Raw genomic sequence first — 20297 nt, 5'->3', positions numbered from 1 at the left:
ATCAGTAGGCGGACCCTCAACCACTGCGCCACCAGGGAAGCCCAGGTTTTTATTCTTGATGCTGTTGTTACAAGATTGTTTAACAGGAGAAACTTGAATGAATGCTAATTATCTCAGCACTGTTTATTTCATAAATCAAATTTTAAAACTTAGGGTTTACCTTTTAAGGTAGTGGGAGGGGATAGGAATGTACACTAATCAAAGGATTATTAAAGACAAACGGAAGTCATGGCTGCAATACTGGTTTAGTTGCTACTTTAAGATATATTGATACCATCATAACTGTTCAAAATTAAGCTTTATTTCCCTTACATGCATATAATTCTTTTCAAAAATCATTACATTCCTCTTACAACATTCCATATTAAAGTTTATGCCATACCAAAGAAATAGTGCAAAAAATTAAAAAATAAATCACCTTCACTATCTCCCAACCATCTACTGTTAAAACTTTGGTTTTTATTTTTTGTTGTTTCCTTCTGTTTTCAAATATGGCCCACACCTGAATGTAATAAGAGTATGTTTTAACGGGATAAGTACCCATTTATCTGTAACTTGCTTTATTTTGTTTAAACTTAAAAAAAATATTTATTTGGTTGCACCAGGTCTTAGTTGCAGCAGGCGGGCACCTTAGTTGCGGCTCACTGGCTCCTTAGTTGCGGCATGCAAACTCTTAGTTGTAGCATGCATGTGGGATCTAGTTCCCTGACCAGGGATTGAACCCGGGCCCCTGCATTAGGAGCGCAGAGTCTTATCCACTGCACCACCAGGGAAGTTCCTCTCTTAACTTTTTATTGTAGAAAATTTCAAATGTATACAAAAATAGAACAGTAAAATGAACAGCCATGAACTTACCACATATTTTTAATATGTGCCTTTTTTGCCTTTCTTGTTTCATCTTCCAAATACTTTTGGCTAGGATATTTTAAAGCCAAGCCAGTATATTATGTCATTTGCCCTCTACATATTTCAGTGTGTATCTTGAACAGCTGACTTATTTTACAAATTTTATTAATTATAGTTGGTTTATTTGAGTAGGATTTAAATGAGGTCTGCACATTGCATTTGATTGGTATGTCTGTTGTGCACCTTGCTTTTCTTATTTAAAATGCCTACAATAAAACAGGAACATTGTAACAGCAATGCCATGATATATCCTACCCATTCCCCCCAAGCTGGGTATTCAGGTTATTTCTTTCTTTTTCTTTTTTGTTTGTTTGTTTGCAGTGTACAACAAGGAGATTTTTAAATTCATGGTCATTTGTGGGGCTTTTTGTTTGTTTTTTGTTTTATGGTATGTGTGTGTGTGTGTGTGTGTGTGTGTTTATTGGAGTATAGTTGCTTTACACTGCTGTGTCAGTTTCTGCTATACAGCAAGGTGAATCAGCCATGCATATACATACATCCCCTCTTTTTTGGATTTCCTTCCCATTTCTAGGTCACCACAGAGCACCGGGTAGTATTCCCTGTGCTATACGGTAGGTTCTCATTAGTTATCTATTTTATACATAGTAGTGTATATATATCAATCCCAATCTCCCAATTCATCCCACCCGCACTTCCCCCTTGGTATCCATACATTTGTTCTCTAGGTCTGTGTCTCTGTTTCTGCTTTGCAAATAAGATAATCTTTACCATCTTTCTAGATTCCACATATATGCATTAATATACCAAATTTGTTTTTCTGACTTAACTTCACTCAGTATGACAGTCTCTAGGTCCATTCCCATCTCTGCAAATGACACAATTTTGTTCTTTGTTATGGCTGAGTAATATTCCACTGTATATATGTACCACATCTTCTTTATCCATTCCTTTCAGGTTATTACTTCGTTGCTGAAAAGCAGTGCAATAAATATCCTTATATGCTTATTTTTGCATGTTGGTTTTTTATTTCCATAGAATATATTCCTACAGATTAGACTGCTAAATCAAATTATGTGTACTTTTTTATATTAACAGCTTATGCCAAATTTTGAAAAAGTAAATTTACATTCTCATCATTAATGTATGACAGTATTCCTTCCCCATAACATCAGCAGGGGCAAAAAATATGGAATTCCTTTGGAGTCATGATGGAATAACAGGTTTGGACAGGACCTGATCCCTGACAGAGAGAAACAAATGAAGTCAGCAACATGATCACACCAACTTTCCACCTAGAGACACATTCTGGATAATGAGAAAGGTGGCCCCAAATAGAGAGAGCATCCTGCTGTTACGGTGTTGAGAAGATGAGGATCATGAGACTGACATGCCTGCAAGTTGCAGGGTAGTTATGTTGAGGAGGGAGCTATATAGAGAAGAGTTTCAGAAATGTACAAAAGAGTACTTTTTAATCTTTCCTAAAAGAAGTAGGGTGTGATCCTACAAGACCAGGCAAAGAGTAATTAAGGAGCCACTGGTTGGAAAATGCCCAGAGCTGATACAGAGCAAAGATATGTTCTAATTCTGACCCTGATGGGATGGTCACCCATACTATTTATTAGGTAGCCCAGAAGAGTTATGTATTAGCAGTAGAGCTAAACTATCTGTAAAGCAAACACTTCAGACCTATCCTAAACTGCTTTTTAAAAGCTTCAAAAGAATCAAGCCAACTTGCAAGTAATGTAACTGCCTGCAGAGCAAAGCTCAACACTTTAAAAGAATAACAATAAGCACCATTTAACAATGTAAATTTCACAATGTCCAGTGTCTATATGATGAAGTAGAAAAATGTAACAAAAGACCAGGAAAAATCAACACGTTGGCCCAGACTGAAATGGCAGGGAAAATGGTATTAGTATAACATTATTAAAGAAGCTGTTATACTCGATATACTGAAGACTTTTAAAACCATAAACATAACGAGAACAGAAATGGAAGATATATAAGAGAACAAGATGGAACTTCTAGAAAAGAAAACTATCCAAGAAGAAAATTTTATTGGAGATTAAACACAATAGAAGAAAAAAAAATCAGGGCCTCCCTGGTGGCGCAGTGGTTGAGAGTCTGCCTGCCGATGCAGGGGATACGGGTTCGTGCCCCGGTCTGGGAGGATCCCATGTGCCGCGGAGCGGCTGGGCCCGTGAGCCATGGCCGCTGAGCCTGCGCGTCCGGAGCCTGTGCTCCGCAACGGGAGAGGCCACAACAGTGAGAGGCCCGCGTACCGCAAAAAAAAAAAAAAAAAAAAAAAGAAAAAAATCAGTGAACTTAAAAACATGCCAGGAAAAATGAAGCACAGACAGAAAAAAACTGAAAGAAGAGATCCCCAGTGACCTTTGGGAAAATATAAAGAAGTTTAAGATACATAAAAATGGGGCTTCCCTGGTGGCGCAGTGGTTGAGAGTCTGCCTGCCAATGCAGGGGACATGGGTTCATGCCCCGGTCTGGGAAGATCCCACATGCTGCGAAGCGGCTGGGCCTGTGAGCCATGGCTGCTGAGCCTGTGCGTCCAGAGCCTGTGCTTCACAACAAGAGAGGCCACAACAGTGAGAGGCCCGCGTACCGCAAAAAAAAAAAAAAAAACCAAGATACATATAAATGGAATGTCAGCAATATGCTGGAACAGGATGTCCTGGACCCTTTTTTCCCCAACAAACCCAATGATTCTGCAATTCATGGAAAAATTCTCTTTGTGAGAAATATAGAAACTAATTGACAGGCTTCTGCACACCAAGAAAATGCAAAACCCGACTGACCAAAACTTGTAGGGAGATATGGGACACCCTCCTGCCAAAGTCTCAGTCCCTGGTGCAATACCAAATGATCAGTGAGAAACCCCCTAGCTACCAGCCTCACACAGGGGAGGAAAGCAGATAGTTCATACATCCTGCACTCTAGGGACCTCCCCCAAAATACTGGCTACTGTCTTGCCAGTCATGGAGCTCCGACAGTCCAGCAAAGTCTAGTCACCCAGTGGAAAATGGAGATGGTGGCTTTGGCTGGTAGACACCATAGATCCTTGCCTCTGTTCAGCAAAGTGAGCAGATGAGAAATCCCAGCCCTCAACTTCACTGTGGGGAAGGAAAGAGTTGATCCATGCATTCAATACTCCAACTTTGCTGGGGCTACCCAAAGAACTGACATTTTACATAACAGTCTTAGAGGTCTGACAGGTACGACACAATCTATCCAACTGGGGGAAAACAGACAATGGTTTGTTTTGGTAGACACCATAACTCCCCACCCTCAGCTCAAGAAGAGTGAGTGGGCAAAAATCACAGTTGTCTACTTCTTCCTTGGGAAGGAAAGAGTATGGAGAGCCTCCCCCAGAATATCTGGACAGGCTGATTGATAGGGGTCTTCTTTTCCAAAGGAGACATAAAAATGGCCACAGGCACATGAAAAGAGGTTCAACATCATTAATTATTAGGGAAATGCAAATCAAAACCACAATGAAAGTTTATCTTGCACCTGTTATTATGGTTATTATCAAAAACAAAAAGTAACGTGTTGGAAAGATGTGAAGAAAACGGAACTCTTGCACACTGCTGGTGGGACTGTAAATTGGTGCAGCTGCTATGGGAAACAGTATAGAGGTTCCTCAAAAAATTAAGAATAGAACTGTCGTATGATACAGGTATTCCACTTCTGGGTATTTATCTGAAGGATACAAAAGCATTAACTTGAAAATATATGTGCATGCTATGTTTACTGCAGCATTATATACAAGTCAAGATATAGAAATTACCTGTCTCCGTTGATGGATGAATGAATAAAGAAGATATGGGGTATATATATTTATAGGAATACTACTCAGTCATAAAAAAGAATGAAATTCTGCCATTTCTGACAACATGGATAGACCACGGTGGCTATTGTGCTAAGTGAAATAAGTCAGAAGGAAAAAGACAAATGCCATATAATTGTTACTCATATGTGGAAACTCAAAAACAAAAAGCAAAACAAAAAATGAACAAAACAAAATAAAAACACAGATACAGAGAATAGATTGGTGATTACCAGAGGAGAAGTGGGCTGGAGGGTGGGCCAATGGGTGAAGGCAGTCAATTGTAAGGTGATGGATTGCAGCTACATTTTTGGAAGTGACCACTTTTTAGTGTATGGAGATGTTGAATTATAATGTATACCTGAAACTTACATAATAATTTTAAAAAAGAAGATGATGCAAGAGAACAGGGCAGAAAGAGTATTTCAAGAAATAATGTTTGAAAATTCCCAAATTCAGTGAAAAACAAATCTACACATTCATTAAAGAGATCCACATTCAGAGACACCATAAACTGTCAAAAGCTAAGACATAAAGAGAGAATCATGAAAGCAGCAAGGAAGAAGAAATTCAACATGTACGAGGGATCCTCAGCAAGACTAACAGCTGTTTTCTTATCACAAACAATAACTGCCAGAAGGCAGTGTGACGATATATTAAAAGTGCCGAAGGAAAAATAGTGCCAACCAAGAATTCTATATCCAGTGAAAGGTAACTACATAGGCAAATATAAAAGACAATATAAACGTACATTTTGTTTGTAACTCTTTTTTCCCTCCTATTTCATGTAGAAGACAACTGCATAAAGCAAGAGTTACAAATACATTTTTGATCAGTGTGCTATATATAAAGATGTAATTTGTATGACAATAACAGCATGAGAGAAGAAAATGGAACTATAGAGAAGCAAGTTTTTAGATAAAATTGTAATTAAATTGCCATTAATTTGAAACAGACCATTATAAATAAAGATATTTATTGCAATCCCCACAAAAAATAGCTGAATAAAGTACTAAAAAATGACAATGGAATTACAATGACACGATAGAAAAATGTCTAACACAAAGGAAGGCTGTAATGGAGGAATAGAGGGATAAAAATGATGTAAGACATAGAAAACAAATAACAAAATGGAAGTTCTTTCTCATGACTATAGTAAAAGTAAATAGATTAAGCACTCCAATTAAAAGTAGAGGTTAGCAGAGAATTAAAAAATATGATTCAACTATATGCTGAATACAAGAGACATTTAAGATTCAAAGATAAAATTTCAGAACTGAAGGACAGAAAAGAAGATATACCATGCAAACAGCAGAAAAACAAAACTGGAGGGGCTATACTACTACCAGATAAAACATACATTAAGACAAAATTATCAGAGACAAAAAGGTACATTCTATAATTAAAAAGCATCAATCCAATCAAGAAAACATACAATTAGAAGCATATATGCAGGGACTTCCCTGGTGGTCCAATGGTAAAGAAACCACCTTCCAATGCAGGGGATGTGGGTTCGATCCCTAGTCAGGGAACTAAGATCCCACATGTCACAGGGCAATGGGGCAACTAAGCCCACGTGCCACGACTACTAAGCTCACGCACCTCAACTAGAGAGGCTGTGTGCTGCGAACTATAGAGCCCTTGGGCTCTGGAACCCGCGTGCCATAGTTACAGAGCCCACATGCCTTGGCGCCTGTGCTCCACAACTAGAAAGAAGCCCACATGCCAAAACAAAGAGCCCCCATGCCTCAATGAAGATCCTGCATGCTGCAACTAAGACCTGACACAGCCAAAAACAAAACAAAAAAAAACATATATGCACGTAACCCAGCAACCCAAGTGTCCAGCACTAGATGAATGAATAAACAAAATGTGGCAGATACATAGAATGTAATATTATTCCGACTTTAAAATGAAGGAAATTCTGACACCTGCAGCAATATGGATAAACTTAAAGACAAAATGTCAAAATATATGAAGCAAAATTAAAGGGAGAAATAGATAATTCAACAATAATACTTGGGGATATCAACAGTTCACTTTCAATAATGGATAAAACAACTGGGCAGAAGACCATCAAGGAAACAGAGGATTTAAACAACATAACCAACTAGACTTAACAGACATATATAGAATCTAAACTCCAACCAATAAGAGCAAAATACACATTTTCCTCAAGTATATATGCAATTTTTGCTAGGATAAACCATATTTTAGGCTAGAAAACGAGTCTCAATAAATTTAAAAGGATTTAAATCATACAAAGAATATTCTCGTCATAATGGAATTTAAGTTAGAAATGAGTAACAGAAGGAAATGTGGGGAATTGACAAATATGTGGAAATTAAACAATAGTCTTAAACAACCAATGGGTCAAAGAAGAAATCACAAGAAAAATGAGAAAATACTTTGAAATAAATGAAAATGTAAACCCAACACAACAAAACTGGGAAGCAGCTAAAGCACCATAAAGAAGGAAACTTACAGCTGGTAAATGCTCATGTAAAAAAAGAATAAAAACCATATGATCCAGCAATTTCACTTTTTTTAAAAAATGTGGTATCTTTAATTAAGTACGAAGACTTTTCCAATCATGTCACCTAGAGATCATTTTATCCACTGCTCTGTTTGGCCACCAGTCTCTTGTCTCTCTCCTCAGCAGTGATAAGGTGGATACCCTTTCCACGGGGAAGAGAGATCCATGGTTTGTTGCCTTTGCCAATAACGAAAACTTTGCAGAGCCGGGTGGCAAAGCTGTTGCCATTGGCGTCTTTCACATGAATTACATCAAAAGAACCAGGATGTCTCTCTTGGTTAGTGATCACACCAATTCTTCCCAGGTTAGCACCTCCAGTCACCATGCACAGGTTACCAGTGTCAAATTTGATGAAGTCAGTAATCTTGCCAGTCTCCAAATCAATTTGAATGGTGTCATTCACCTTGATGAAGGGATCAGTGTAGGACATGGTGCAAGTATCATGGGGCACCAGATGAGGGATTCCTTTTGTCCCCACAAAGATCTTTCTCACTTTGCACAACTTATACTTGGCCTCCTTAGGTGTAATATGATGAATAGCAAAGCGACCCTTGGTGTCATAGATCAGACGAAAATTCTCTCCAGTCTTGTCAATGCTGATGACATCCATAAAATCAGTGGGGTAGGTTATATCAGTGCGGACCTTGCCATCAATCTTAATAAAACACCGCATGCATATCTTCTTTACTTCATCTCCCATTAGGGCATACTTAAGTCTGTTCCTTAGGAAAATGATTAGGGGGAGACATTCCCTCAGCCTGTGGGGACTCGTAGATGGATGAGGAGCAAACACACCAGTCAGTTTATCCAGCATCCAATGCTTTGGAGCTGATATGCGCTTCAGGTGCTTCTTGGGACCATGAGCCATGGCTATGCTAGGCACGAAAAGAGCCAGCAATTTCACTTCTGAGTGAAATTATAAGTGATGGTTAGGCCATTTATTTATTTAGGAAATGTTTTCAACAAAGAACACTTTTTAAAAATTAATTTTATTATTATTTTTTTGGCTGCATTGCATCTTCATTGCTGTGCACAGGCTTCCTCTAGTTGCGGCGAGTGGGGCCTACTCTTTGTTGTGGTGTGTGGGCTTCTCATTGTGGTGGCTTCCCTTGTTGCAGAGCACAACAGGCTGTAGGTGCACAGGCTTCAGTAGTTGTGGCATGGGGGCTCAGTAGTCGTGGCTCGTGGGCTCTAGAGCACAGGCTCAGTAGTTGTGGCACACAGGCTTAGTTGCTCTGTGGCATGTGGGATCTTCCCAGACCAGGGCTCGAACCTGTGTCCCCTGCATTGGCAGGCGGGTTCTTAACCACTGCACCACCAGGGTAGCCCAGGTCATTTATATTTAATGTAACTAACTACATGTTAGGATTTAAAGTCTGACATTTTATCATTTGTTTTCTGTTTGTACCCTTTGTTTTCTGTGCCTCGGTTTCCCTGTGTTGTCTGCCTATGGATTATTTGAACATTTTCTTTGGACTTGTATCTTTTGAGTATATCCCTTCGTGTAATTTCTAATTATATATATATAGGATATTATATTATTAGTAATATTATACTACTAATATCAACTTTTACCAGTTCAAGTGGACTGTAGAAACATTACTGTTAGGTTACTTTATACTCTCCCCTTTATAATACAGTTGTCTTAAAACTCACCTTTACATATTTCAAGAACCATATGAGGCAATATTTTCAGACAAACATGATTTAAAAATGTTAAAAGAGGATAGTCTATTATGTGTGCCCATATATTTACCATTTTCTTGTTCTTTCTTCATTGTTAATGTTCCAAGTTTTCTTCTGTTATAATTTTCTTTTTGGATAAATTTCTTTATGCATTTTTTAGAGCAGATCTGGTGATATATTCTGATTTTCCTTCATCTGAGAATGTCAGATATATTACTTTCCTTCCTGAAGGATATTTTTACTGGATTTTTACTGGTTGTAGAATATTGGGTTGAAAGTTCCTTCCTTTTATCATTTTTCTTTTAGATCAAAAAATTTGGGCTACTTCCCTGGCCTTCATGATTTCTGATGAGAAACGCACTGGCATTTGAATGACTGTTGTTCTACAGCAATGGTTCTCAACTGAGAACAGTTTTTCACCCAAGGGAATATCTGGAAATGCCTGGAGACATTTTGGGCTGTCACAACTAAGAGTTGCGACTGGTTTCTAGTGGATGGAGGCTAGGGATGTTGCAAAATAGCCTACAATAATAATATAGTAGCCCCCCACAATAATAATTATTTGACAGAGTTGAGAAACCTTGTTATATAGGTTTCATTTCTCTCTGGGTGCTTTCAAGATCTTTTTTTTTGTCTTTAGCTTTCAGAAATTTGAATATGGTGTATCTAGATGTGAATTTCATTGGATTTAGTCATATAATATTTACTCATCTTCTTGAATCTGTAGGTTTATGTCTTTTGTCAATCTTGAGAAGTTTTTTTTAAAGTATTTTAAATTTATTTATTTTAATTTATTTTGACTGTGTTGCATCTTTGTTGCTGCATGCGGGCTTTCTCTAGTTGTGGTGAGTGAGGGATACTCTTCATTGTGGTGCCCAGGCTTCTCATTGCGGTGGCTTCTCTTGTGGAGCACAGGCTCTAGGTGTGCGGGCTTCAGAAGTTGTGGCACATGGGCTCAGTAGTTGTGGCTTGTGGGCTCTAAAGCACAGGCTCAGTAGTTGTGGTGCATGGGCTTAGTTGCTCCGCAGCATGTGGGATCTTCCCGGGCCAGGGCTCGAACCCGTGTCCCCTGCATTGGCAGGCAGATTCTTAACCGCTGTGCCACCAGGGAAGTCCCAAACTTGAGAAGTTTTTAAACCCTCTTTCTTCAAATGTATTTTCAGCTATGCTTTTTCTCCTCTCCTTCTGGGATTCTGATACGAATGTTAGATCTTTCATTGTTGTCCCTAAGGTCTAAGAGCTTCCACATTTTTTTTTCAATCATCTGTTTTCTCTCTGTTGTTCAGAATGGATAATTCCTTTTGGTATATCTTCAAGTTAATTGATTACTTTCTTTGTCATCTCCATTCTGCTACTGTGCCCATCCCAGTGATTTTTAAAATTTAGTTATTGTATTTTTCAGTTCTAATATTTATATTTGGTTATTTCTTGTATCTTTTCTTTCTTTCCTGATATTCCCTCTCAATCTTTCTCTCTCATTTGATTCAAGTGTTTTCAAATGCTTGTTGCATTTTTACGACAGCAGCTTTAACTCATTATCAGACAATTACATCTGTTGTTTGTTCCCACTCACATTTAGATTTTCCTGGTTCTCAGTATAAGAATTTTTAATTGTTTCCTTGACATTTGAAGTATTAGGTTATGAGACTCTGGTTCCTATTTTTGTGTGTTTAACTGTTTAATTAAAACTGTCAGGGCCTCCCTGGTGGCGCAGTGGTTGAGAGTCCGCCTGCCGATGCAGGGGATACGGGTTCGTGCCCCGGTCTGGGAGGATCCCATATGCCGCGGAGCGGCTGGGCCCGTGAGCCATGGCCGCTGGGCCTGCGCATCCGGAGCCTGTGCTCCGCAACGGGAGAGGCCACAACAGTGAGAGGCCCGCATACCGCAAAAAAAAAAAAAAAAAAAAAAAAAAAAACTGTCAAAATGCTTTCCAAAGTGTTTGTATTATTTAAATTCCCATTAGCAATGTATGAGATTCAGTGTTTCCTCATCCTTTGCAACATGTGGTATATTCAGCTTTTTAAATGCTAACTATTCTAATAGGTGGAATAATATTTACTTATGTTTTAATTTGCATTTCTCTAATAACTAATGACGTTGAATATCTTTAGATGCATTTATTTGACATCTATGTCATTTATGTTCTTTGGTTATATATTTGTTCAAATCTTTTGCTCATTTTTAAATTGGAGTATATTATTGGGTTTTGAAAATTCTTTTCATATTAAAATCCTTTATCAAGTATGACTGGAAAATATTTTTCCCAGTTGGTGGCTAACCTTTTCATTTTCTTAAGTGTCTGTTGAAGAACAGAAATTTTCAATTTTCATGAATTATCATATTGTTCTTTAAATTTCAGTATAATGCCCAAGAAATTTTTGCCTAACCCAAAGTTCTATAAGTTTTATGGTTTTAGGTTTTACATTTTATATCTATGATAAATTTTAGTTATTTTTAATATGGTGTGAGGTATAAACCAAAGCTTTTTTGCATATGCATATTCATTTCTTCTAGCACTATTTGTTGAAAAGACCTTTATCCATTAAGCCACCTTTGCACCTTTGCCACAAATCAGTTGTCCATATACATGTTTGAGTCTATTTCTGAACTCTTGTCTGTTCCATTGACCTATTTGTCTATCTTGATTACAATAACACACAATCTTGAATTAGTTTAGCTTTATAATAAGTCTCAAAGTCAGGTAGTCCATGCCCTTCAACTTTGTTATTATTTTTCAAAGTTGTTTTTCCTGTTTCATGTCCTTTGCATGTCCACGTGTATTTTAGAATCAGTTTCCACACACATACACAAAAAGCTAAAAGCTTCCTGATATTCTGGTTGGAATTCCATTTCATCTACAAGTCAATTTGGAAAGAACTGACACCTTAATAGTATGAAGTCTTCCAATCTCTTAACATAGTCTCTCTCCCCCCCCCCCACTTATTTAGGTCTTCTTTAAGTTCTCTTGGCAGTATTCTTTAATTTTCGTGGTATATACCTTGCACTTTTTCTAGATTTGTCACTAAGTATCTAAGGATCTTGAAGGTGTTCTAAGTGCTATTTTTAAAATTCAAGTTTTAGGTTGTTCATTGCTAGTACATAGAAAATAATTTATGTATACCAATCCTTATCCTGCAACCTCACTAAACTCACTTATTAGTTCTAGTAGCTTTTTTTGTAGATGCCATCGGATTTTTTTCATATATTCACATGTTAATGTAGTTTTATTTCTTCCCTTTCAATCTGGATACTTCCCCCTCCCCCTGCACTGGCCAGAGCCTCTAATACAATGCTTAGTATAAATGTTGAGACCAGACATCTTTCTGTTGTTCCTGGTAGTAGGTCTTTCACCATTAAGTATGATGTTAGCTGTTGGCTTTTCAGATACTCTTTATTGATTGAGGAAATTCCTTCTTTTCCTCTTAGCTGAGTTCTTCTCATTAATGGATGTTGGATGCCTAATACTTTTTTATTGGATACCAGACATAAATTTTTCCATTAGGTGCTGCATATTTTTGTATACCTATAAATATTTTTTCTTTGTTTGAGATGCCATTATTTGGAAAGTTTGATCCTTTTGAGGTACACTTTTAAGCTTTGTCAGGTGGCCTCAGAGTAGGGCTTAGTCTATGGCAAAATTTCCCCACAACTTAAGTAAAATCCTCTGAGTACTCTACTTGATCCTATGTGAAGTCTCAGGTTTTCCACTTTGGCTTTTGAGAGCAGGAATTATTTATTTATTTATTTATTTATTTTTATTATTATTTTTTTGCGGTATGTGGGCCTCTCACTGTTGTGGCCTCTCCCGTTGCGGAGCACAGGCTCCGGATGCACAGGCCCAGCGGCCATGGCTCACGGGCCCAGCCGCTCCGCGGCATGTGGGATCCTCCCAGACCAGGGCACGAACCCGCTTCCCCTGCATCGGCAGGTGGACTCTCAATCACTGCGCCACCAGGGAAGCCCTATTTATTTTTATAATAAGATCATGGACCAAAAAAGGGACGGGGGGAACATAATCTGCGATGCTGTTAGCAAAGGGAACATGAAATAAGTATCTGAAGGAAATATTAAACATCAATTATAGTCTCAAGACTTGAAAAAAGGAAAACTATAGTAGCTCTATATTCTTTCTTCACTGATTTGTAGTGTGCGTGTGTGTAAAAATTATAAATGTTTACCTTTGTTCCTTTACTTATCAAATTTTCAGAATAAGCTGGTACTCTGGAAAGCTCCATAAAAGGTTCTATCAAAAATTTTTTCATTTTGAATTTGGAAGCAAGCATAGATTTCTCTGTATTTCTCTGTCCTTGAGATATAGCTCTCCTACTACTATGTCAAAATATTTTAACATCGTTTGAAATTATTCTTCTTTACATTGTTATGTAATAAGCTGATGGTGAATCAAATTCACTGGTTTTGATATTAGGATTGCTATTTTCCCTTTGCCTTCTTTTTAAAAATAAAAGTCAACATGTGAAGTATCTCCATGGATCCAAAGTAAAAATATAAAACAAGGTTCAACTAAAGATAACTACCTTCCATCCTTGCTCTCTCCCAACTGTTGTTTCACTTTCTTTTTGAAATTATAGGTATATATAGTATTCCTCTCTTCCTTTCACAAATGTTAGCATAATATACATATTATTTTCCACTTACCTATTTTTTCATTTAACCTATCATGAAGATCACTCTATAGAAGTATACAGCTGCACAATATTCCAGTTACATAAATATGCTAATTAAACCAGTTTATGCTGGACATCTGGATTGTTTCCAGTCTGCTGCACTTATAGTATTTTAAAAATTTTTGTGCATACCACATTTTATAATTTTACCAATGTATCTTTAGGATAGAAGTAAGGGTCTGGGTCTTATGGGATATGCAGACATTACACATGGACATTGCTCAGTCCCCTCCTATAAGAGTTGTACTGTTTCACATTTTCAGCAGCAATGTGAGAGTCCTTGTTTTTCCAGTCTTGCCAATAGAATATTTTAATATCTTGTTGGATTTCTGTCCGATTGGTATGAAGTGGTATCTCAATGTAGTGTTACTTATATTCTCATCTCAACTTTTAGGCTCTTTATGGTTATTAGTTTGTGATATAGTTGCAAATATCTCCAGTTTGTAATTTTCCTGTATCTTTGTGAATACTACCTTAGTCCTACAGAAAATTGACTTCTTCCTCCTTATTTCTACTGAATTTTTGATTCAGTTATTGATATCTCAATTCCAAGGTTATAAAGGAATTCACTCATGTTTTCTCATAGTACTTGTTAAGTTTCTCTTTTTTCCCCCTTTTTGATATTTAGATCTCTTGATTTGCTGGGAGTTTACCCTGCTTTATACTGCCAGGAATTAATCTACTTCTACCCCCTACATTTTATCCAGATGCACTAAGACTAATTATAACAAGTTCTTTTCCAAAATGGTTGTAGTAAAATGGCTCCTGAGAAGAAAGGTGGTTAGGGAAAAACTAAGGGCTTTCTGTCATCTATAAGATAGGCTAGAGAAGACATTACCAATATTCACAAACATATCAGTGGAGTGGAGCTCAAGAAGCATGTACCTCAGGCATTCAAGGAGATCCAGAAATTCACCATGAAGGAGATCGGAGCAGTAGATAATACACTCAACAAGGCAGTCCAGGCCAAAGGAAAACAGAATGGCTCATACTTATCTTTATATGGATGTCCAGAAAGTTCTAAATGTTATTTTTCTCAGTGTACTGGTCACCTTAAAAAAAATTTAGTCAGCATGAATGAAATAGCTTGTTTATTAATAATAAAGCAATATAACAAAAAAATTTTCACTTTCCCCATGAGTTGTGAAATTCCATAGAAGACAATAATTCAGATGGAAGTACTGTTCCCTAATACTGTTTCTTTTTTAAAATAAATTTATTTATTTTATTTATTTACTTTTGGCTGTGTTGGGTCTTCGTTGCTGTGCACGGGCTTTCTCTAGTTGCATTGAGTGGGGGCTGCTCTTCATTCCAGTGCGTGGACTTCTCACTGCAGTGGCTTCTCTTGTTGCAGAGCACGGGCTCGAGGCTTGTAGGCTTCAGTAGTTGTGCCTCGCGGGCTCTAGAGCGCAGGCTCAGTAGTTGCAGTGCATGGGCTTAGTTGATTCGTGGCATGTGGGATCTTCCTGGACCAGGGCTCGAACCTGTGTCCCCTGCATTGGCAGGCAGATTCTTAACCACTGTGCCACCAGGGAAGTCCCCCTAATACTGTTTAAGTACTGTTAAATAACTGAATTATAAACATGCTAAATATATGTACATATACTCACTATTCCTTAATTCATGTAATACTAAAAGGTACGAAGAAAATGCACATAGAATAAACTTATTAAGTACTAAACTGAGAAGGTTACATTTTCATCATATTTTGCTGTTGTTTAAACTGTAGAATTACCACCCATCCAGATCAGAGGTTAAACATTCTGAGTAAATATCATTTGACTCTCATTTTTTTTCATGTATGTTCATGAATGAAATTATTCTGGAATATGTTGTTCAAGGGCTACATCTAATTTTATTATCAGAATTATGTTAGTCTTTTAGCATGAGTGAATAACTTTTCCATAGGATTTTCTGTTCCTTCAGGGTGTACCCTATACAATTATCTGATCCTCCATTAAAAAAAAAAAAGTTTTCTTCCAATTAGCCCTTTTTATTTACTCTCAAATTTTAATCATTTAAGATAATGTTTTCCTAGAAAATAAACTTTACTTTCTTTTTTTTTTTTTTTTTTTTTTTTCTGTACGCGGGCCTCTCACTGCTGTGGCCTCTCCCGTTGCGGAGCACAGGCTCCGGACACACAGGCTCCGCGGCCATGGCTCGCGGGCCCAGCCGCTCCGCGGCATGTGGGATCTTCCGGGATCGGGGCACGAACCCGTGTCCCCTGCATTGGCAGGCGGACTCTCAACCACTGCGCCACCAGGGAAGCCCAAAACTTTACTTTCTATATTTAAAAATTTGTGTCTAATAGTTTATATATATTTACGTGACCTTTAAAAATTCCTCTAAACATGTGGTTTTATCACATTTCTCCTTTCTTATAATGTGGAGGCATTGCCAAAGTCTAGTAAATAATAGTTTTCTTCAAAAAAACATTTTGATTTAAAATAAAAATCCTTCAGTATTGTTCTTTATTCCATGATTTTTGCATTATTTTCATTAAACCTTTCCAGCAGTTCACTTGGAGGCATTTGCTCTTATTCTAGCTTGTTTGAGTAATCATTATTTAACTTGATAAATATTTGGACCCCACAATATGACAGGCACTGTTCTAAAAGCTGGAGATACAGTGGTGACAAGAAATAAACTGCCTTCAGTCTTCTTGGTTTTATACACAGAGCAATTTCCATTGAGAAGTGCTATGGCCACATTCATAGGATTTGATTTATAGGCGTCCCATTATCATTCACATCCAAATTGCCTGTAATTTCACTTTTGATTTACTCATTAATCTGAGAATTGTTTATATATGTAGCACTAAACTTCCAAGAGGTCAGAATTCATTTGGCTATTTTCTAATTTCCAAAATTTAATTGTGGTGAAAAAATGGATTATGCCATTTGGCTTTAGAAATTTGTTAGAAACAAATCTCTTCCAAATGCCTTAAAAAATGCTGAGCACTCAACAACCCCACTTTCATGAAAACCATAAGGCTTTCTTTATGAGTTTTTTTATGTAGCAAATGAAATTAATACTGAATCAAAGCTTTCTTTGCTTCATTCGATTTTACCAGTTTTTCTTCAGAATTAACATTCTGCTGTTCAATAAGATATACATACAGATGGCATATTCGTCTATAATCTCTTAAGGTCTTCCTCTCATAGAAATGGTCTAATACTATTATTAATGATGGTCATTAAGTCATTTAAATCCTCAAATTAATTTAACCCTTACAATCTAATAAGTAAGCAAACACAGAATTAAGTTACTTTCCAAAAAATTAGGAGGTAAGAGGTACTGAAACTAAGACATACCAAATAAGTTGTATGACACAGCTTAAGGCTTTTCCAGATTAATTACAAAACACAAATTCACCTTCGGTGTGATTTTGTGGAAATGCAACAAGATTTAAGTAATGATGGAAAGTTTCCCTAGATGAGTTAGACTTCAGTTCAATGTGCATAATATCAATGACGTGGAGAATCTTTTCAGAATGATTCAGAAGAGATTCACACTATCATCTTACTTGTAGGACTTTACCCAATATTCTATAATTGATAAGCAATCAATAAAGCTTTCCTCCATTAATATAGATTGCATTAGGAATTCTTTGCTGTTGAGTGTGTTGCGTGCTCTGTCGAAAGGTCTTCCAATATTATTTACACTATGGGCTTTCTCAAAAGAAGGAATGAACTGAGATCAATTAACAAGTCATGAATAAAGACTTTTCCTACATTTTTATATCACAAGATTTCACAAGAGTGAAATAAAGTGAGAGTCTGGAGAAAATGCCCTCTCAAAATCTTTACGTTCATAGGATTTCTCAAAAGTGTAAATACTCTGGTGTTGAGCAAAGGATGAGTCATGACTAATGGTGTTCCCATAATATTTCCATTGATAAAGATTCTCACCACTGTGAATTTTCTGTTCAGCAAAATAAGAATGATGACTAAAGATCTGGCCACTTTCCTTACATTTATAGGGTTCTGCATCAGTATGAATTTTCCTATGTCGTGTTAGTTGTGAACCCCAGATAAAAGATTTCCCACATTCTTTACATACGTAAGGTTCCTCACCAGTATGTATTCTCTGATGTCGTGTAAGTTGTGAACCCCAGAGAAAGGCTTTTCCACACTCTTCACATTCATATGATCTCTTTCCAGTATGGATTTTCTGATGTCGATTAAGTTCTGAACCACGAAAAAAGGCCTTTCCACATTCCTTACATTCATAGTTTCTCTCACCAGTATGAATTTTCTGATGTCGATTAAACTCTGAACCATGAATAAAGGTCTTTCCACATACCTTACATTCATACGGTTTTCTCTCATTATGAATTTTCTCATGTTGAGCAAGGTATGAGGCCCATATAAATGTCTTCCCACATTGCTTACATTCAAAAGGTTTCTTACCAGTATGAATTCGCTGATGTCGAGCAAGGTGTGAACTCCAGACATAGGCTTTCCCACATTTCTCACATTCATAGGGTTTCTTACCAACATGAACATTCTGATGTCGAGCAAGATTTGAACCACGAATAAAGGCTTTTCCACATTCTTTACATTCATGAGATTTCTCACCAGTGTGAATTCTCTGATGTTGAGTTAGGTGTGAGCCACGAGTAAAAGTTTTCCCACACTCCTTACATTCATAAGGTTTTTCACCAGTGTGAATTCTCTGATGTTTAGTAAGATGTGATCGCTGACTAAAGGCCTTCCTACAGTCATTACATTCATAGGGTTTTTCACCAGTATGAATTCTCTGATGTCGAGTAAGGTCTGAGCCACAACTAAAGGCCTTGCCACATTCCTTACATTCATAAGATTTCTCACCAGTATGAATACGCTTATGGACACTAAGTTGTGAATGAAATCTAAAGGCCTTCCCACATTCCTTACATTTAAAAGGTTTTTCACCAGTATGAATTCTCCTATGACCAGTAAGACTTGAACGCAAACTAAAAGCCTTCCCACATTCTTTACATTCATATGTTTTCTTAGCAGTGTAAACTGTCTGATATTGAGTAAGTTCTGAATCAGGAAAAAAGGTCTTCTCACATTCCTTATCATCACAAAATTTTCCACCAGTGTGAATTAACTGATGTTGAATACAGTCTGTGTCAGAACAAAATGCTTTCCTACACCCTTTAAATTCATTCAGTTTCTTTACTGTATTAAGTCTCTGAAGTAGATTAAAAGTTGTTTGCTGGTTAAATGTGGGAATTTTTTCACAGGTGAGTATAATCTGCTTAAAACATTCTTCCTGGTTTTCCTGTTGTGTTTCAAACTGACCTTTGCTTTCCCAATCACCTTTAAAACATAAACATTCAAGGCTATGTTTTTTACAAATTTCCATTATTTCCCACTGAGGTAATCCTCTGTCAAAAATGCCATTTTTTGGTGATGTCTTGGTCTTACACCTGGATTGCATGTCTGAAAAATAAGAAAACAAATTCATACTGTTTTACTGTTCAAAAAGAACTAAAATTCCCAATGTAGATATAAGAAATAAATCCTGAAATAAATAGAGCAGGGACTTCTCTGGTGGCACGGTGGTTAAGAATCCACCTGCCAATGCAGGGGACATGGGTTTGATCCCTGGTCGGGGAAGATCCCACATGCTGAGGAGCAACTAAGCCCATGCACCACAACTAATCAGCCTGCGCTCTAGAGCCCACGAGCCACAACTACTGAGCCCACGCGCCATAACTACTGAAGCCCATGCGCTCTAGGGCCCGCATGCTGCAACTACTGAGCCCATGTGCTGCAACTACTGAAGCCCGTAAGCCTAAAGCCCGTGCTCCGCAACAAGAGAAGCCACCACAATAAGAAGCCATGCACCGCGATGAAGAGTAGCCCCCGCTCACCACAACTACAGAAAGCCCACGCACAGCAACAAAGCCCCAACGCAGCCACAAAACATAAATAAGATAAAATAAAATAAAATAAAATAAAATAAATAGGGCATATGAAATGTGAATGGTTTAACAAATTCTGGGCAATATGAAAAAAGGGAAAGAAATAAACAGAAATTTAAATGAACTAAAAAAGCTGAGGCAGGTGAGTAAATATATAAAGTTTTGCTCAGGGACTTCCCTCGTGGTGCAGTGGTTAAGAATCCACCTGCCAATGCAGGGGACATGGGTTTGAGCCCTGTTCCGGGAAGATCCCACATGCTGTGGTGCAATTAAGCCCATGCATCACAACTACTGAGCCCACATGCCATGACTACTGAAGCTCATGAGGCTAGAGCCCCTGCTCCACAACAAGAGAAACCAATGCAATGAGAAGCCCGTGCACCGCAACAAAGGGTAGCCCCCGCTCGCCACAACTAGAGAAAGCCCATGTGCAGCAACGAAGACCCAACACAGCCAAAAAATATATATATATATACATATATATATATAAAGTTTTGTTCAGGTCAATTTCATCTGAGGAGTTCAACAACAACAAAAAAATAAGTGCAGGTACTACCCCAATCATGGGATATCAATTTAAAGACTTAAGACTGTTTTACCCAGTATGGTAAATCAACACTTAGCACATGTTAGGTATTAAAAAAAATTTTTTTTTAATTCTGTAAAAAAACAATACACTACACGTCAAAAAAAAAAAGCCTTCCATCTCTACTGAAATGAGTACACATAATTCTACATTACTTTCTGTACAGATAAGAGGAA

General features: G+C 37.5%; 2 protein-coding genes across 4 annotated transcripts in view; both read right to left on the bottom strand.

Annotated features, from left to right (window-relative positions):
* Nucleotides 1-7323: 7323 nt before the first annotated feature.
* LOC309794947 (small ribosomal subunit protein eS4-like) lies at nt 7324-8115 on the bottom strand (the record flags this gene model as incomplete). Its single annotated transcript, XM_082606898.1, has 1 exon — nt 7324-8115. One exon carries the CDS (start codon nt 8113-8115, stop codon nt 7324-7326), a length of 792 nt encoding a protein of 263 aa, XP_082463024.1.
* A 6642-nt stretch (nt 8116-14757) lies between these two features.
* The window catches only part of LOC309795046 (uncharacterized protein), a 30982-nt gene continuing 25442 nt past the window's right edge, over nt 14758-20297 (bottom strand). For all 3 annotated transcript variants that reach the window (XM_082607060.1, XM_082607059.1, XM_082607061.1), the window contains one exon: nt 14758-19050. In XM_082607060.1, coding sequence (XP_082463186.1) covers nt 17372-19050 — 1679 coding nt within the window. In that variant the 3' untranslated portion in view covers nt 14758-17371. The remainder of the gene's footprint in view (nt 19051-20297) is intronic.

This window comes from Mesoplodon mirus (genome assembly GCF_964341445.2).
Source record: "Mesoplodon mirus genome assembly, chromosome: 19".
In the NCBI taxonomy this organism is placed as follows: Eukaryota; Metazoa; Chordata; class Mammalia; order Artiodactyla; family Ziphiidae; genus Mesoplodon; species Mesoplodon mirus.
Note: the sequence above shows the minus strand (reverse complement) of the source record. Positions and strands in the feature narration are given on the sequence as shown.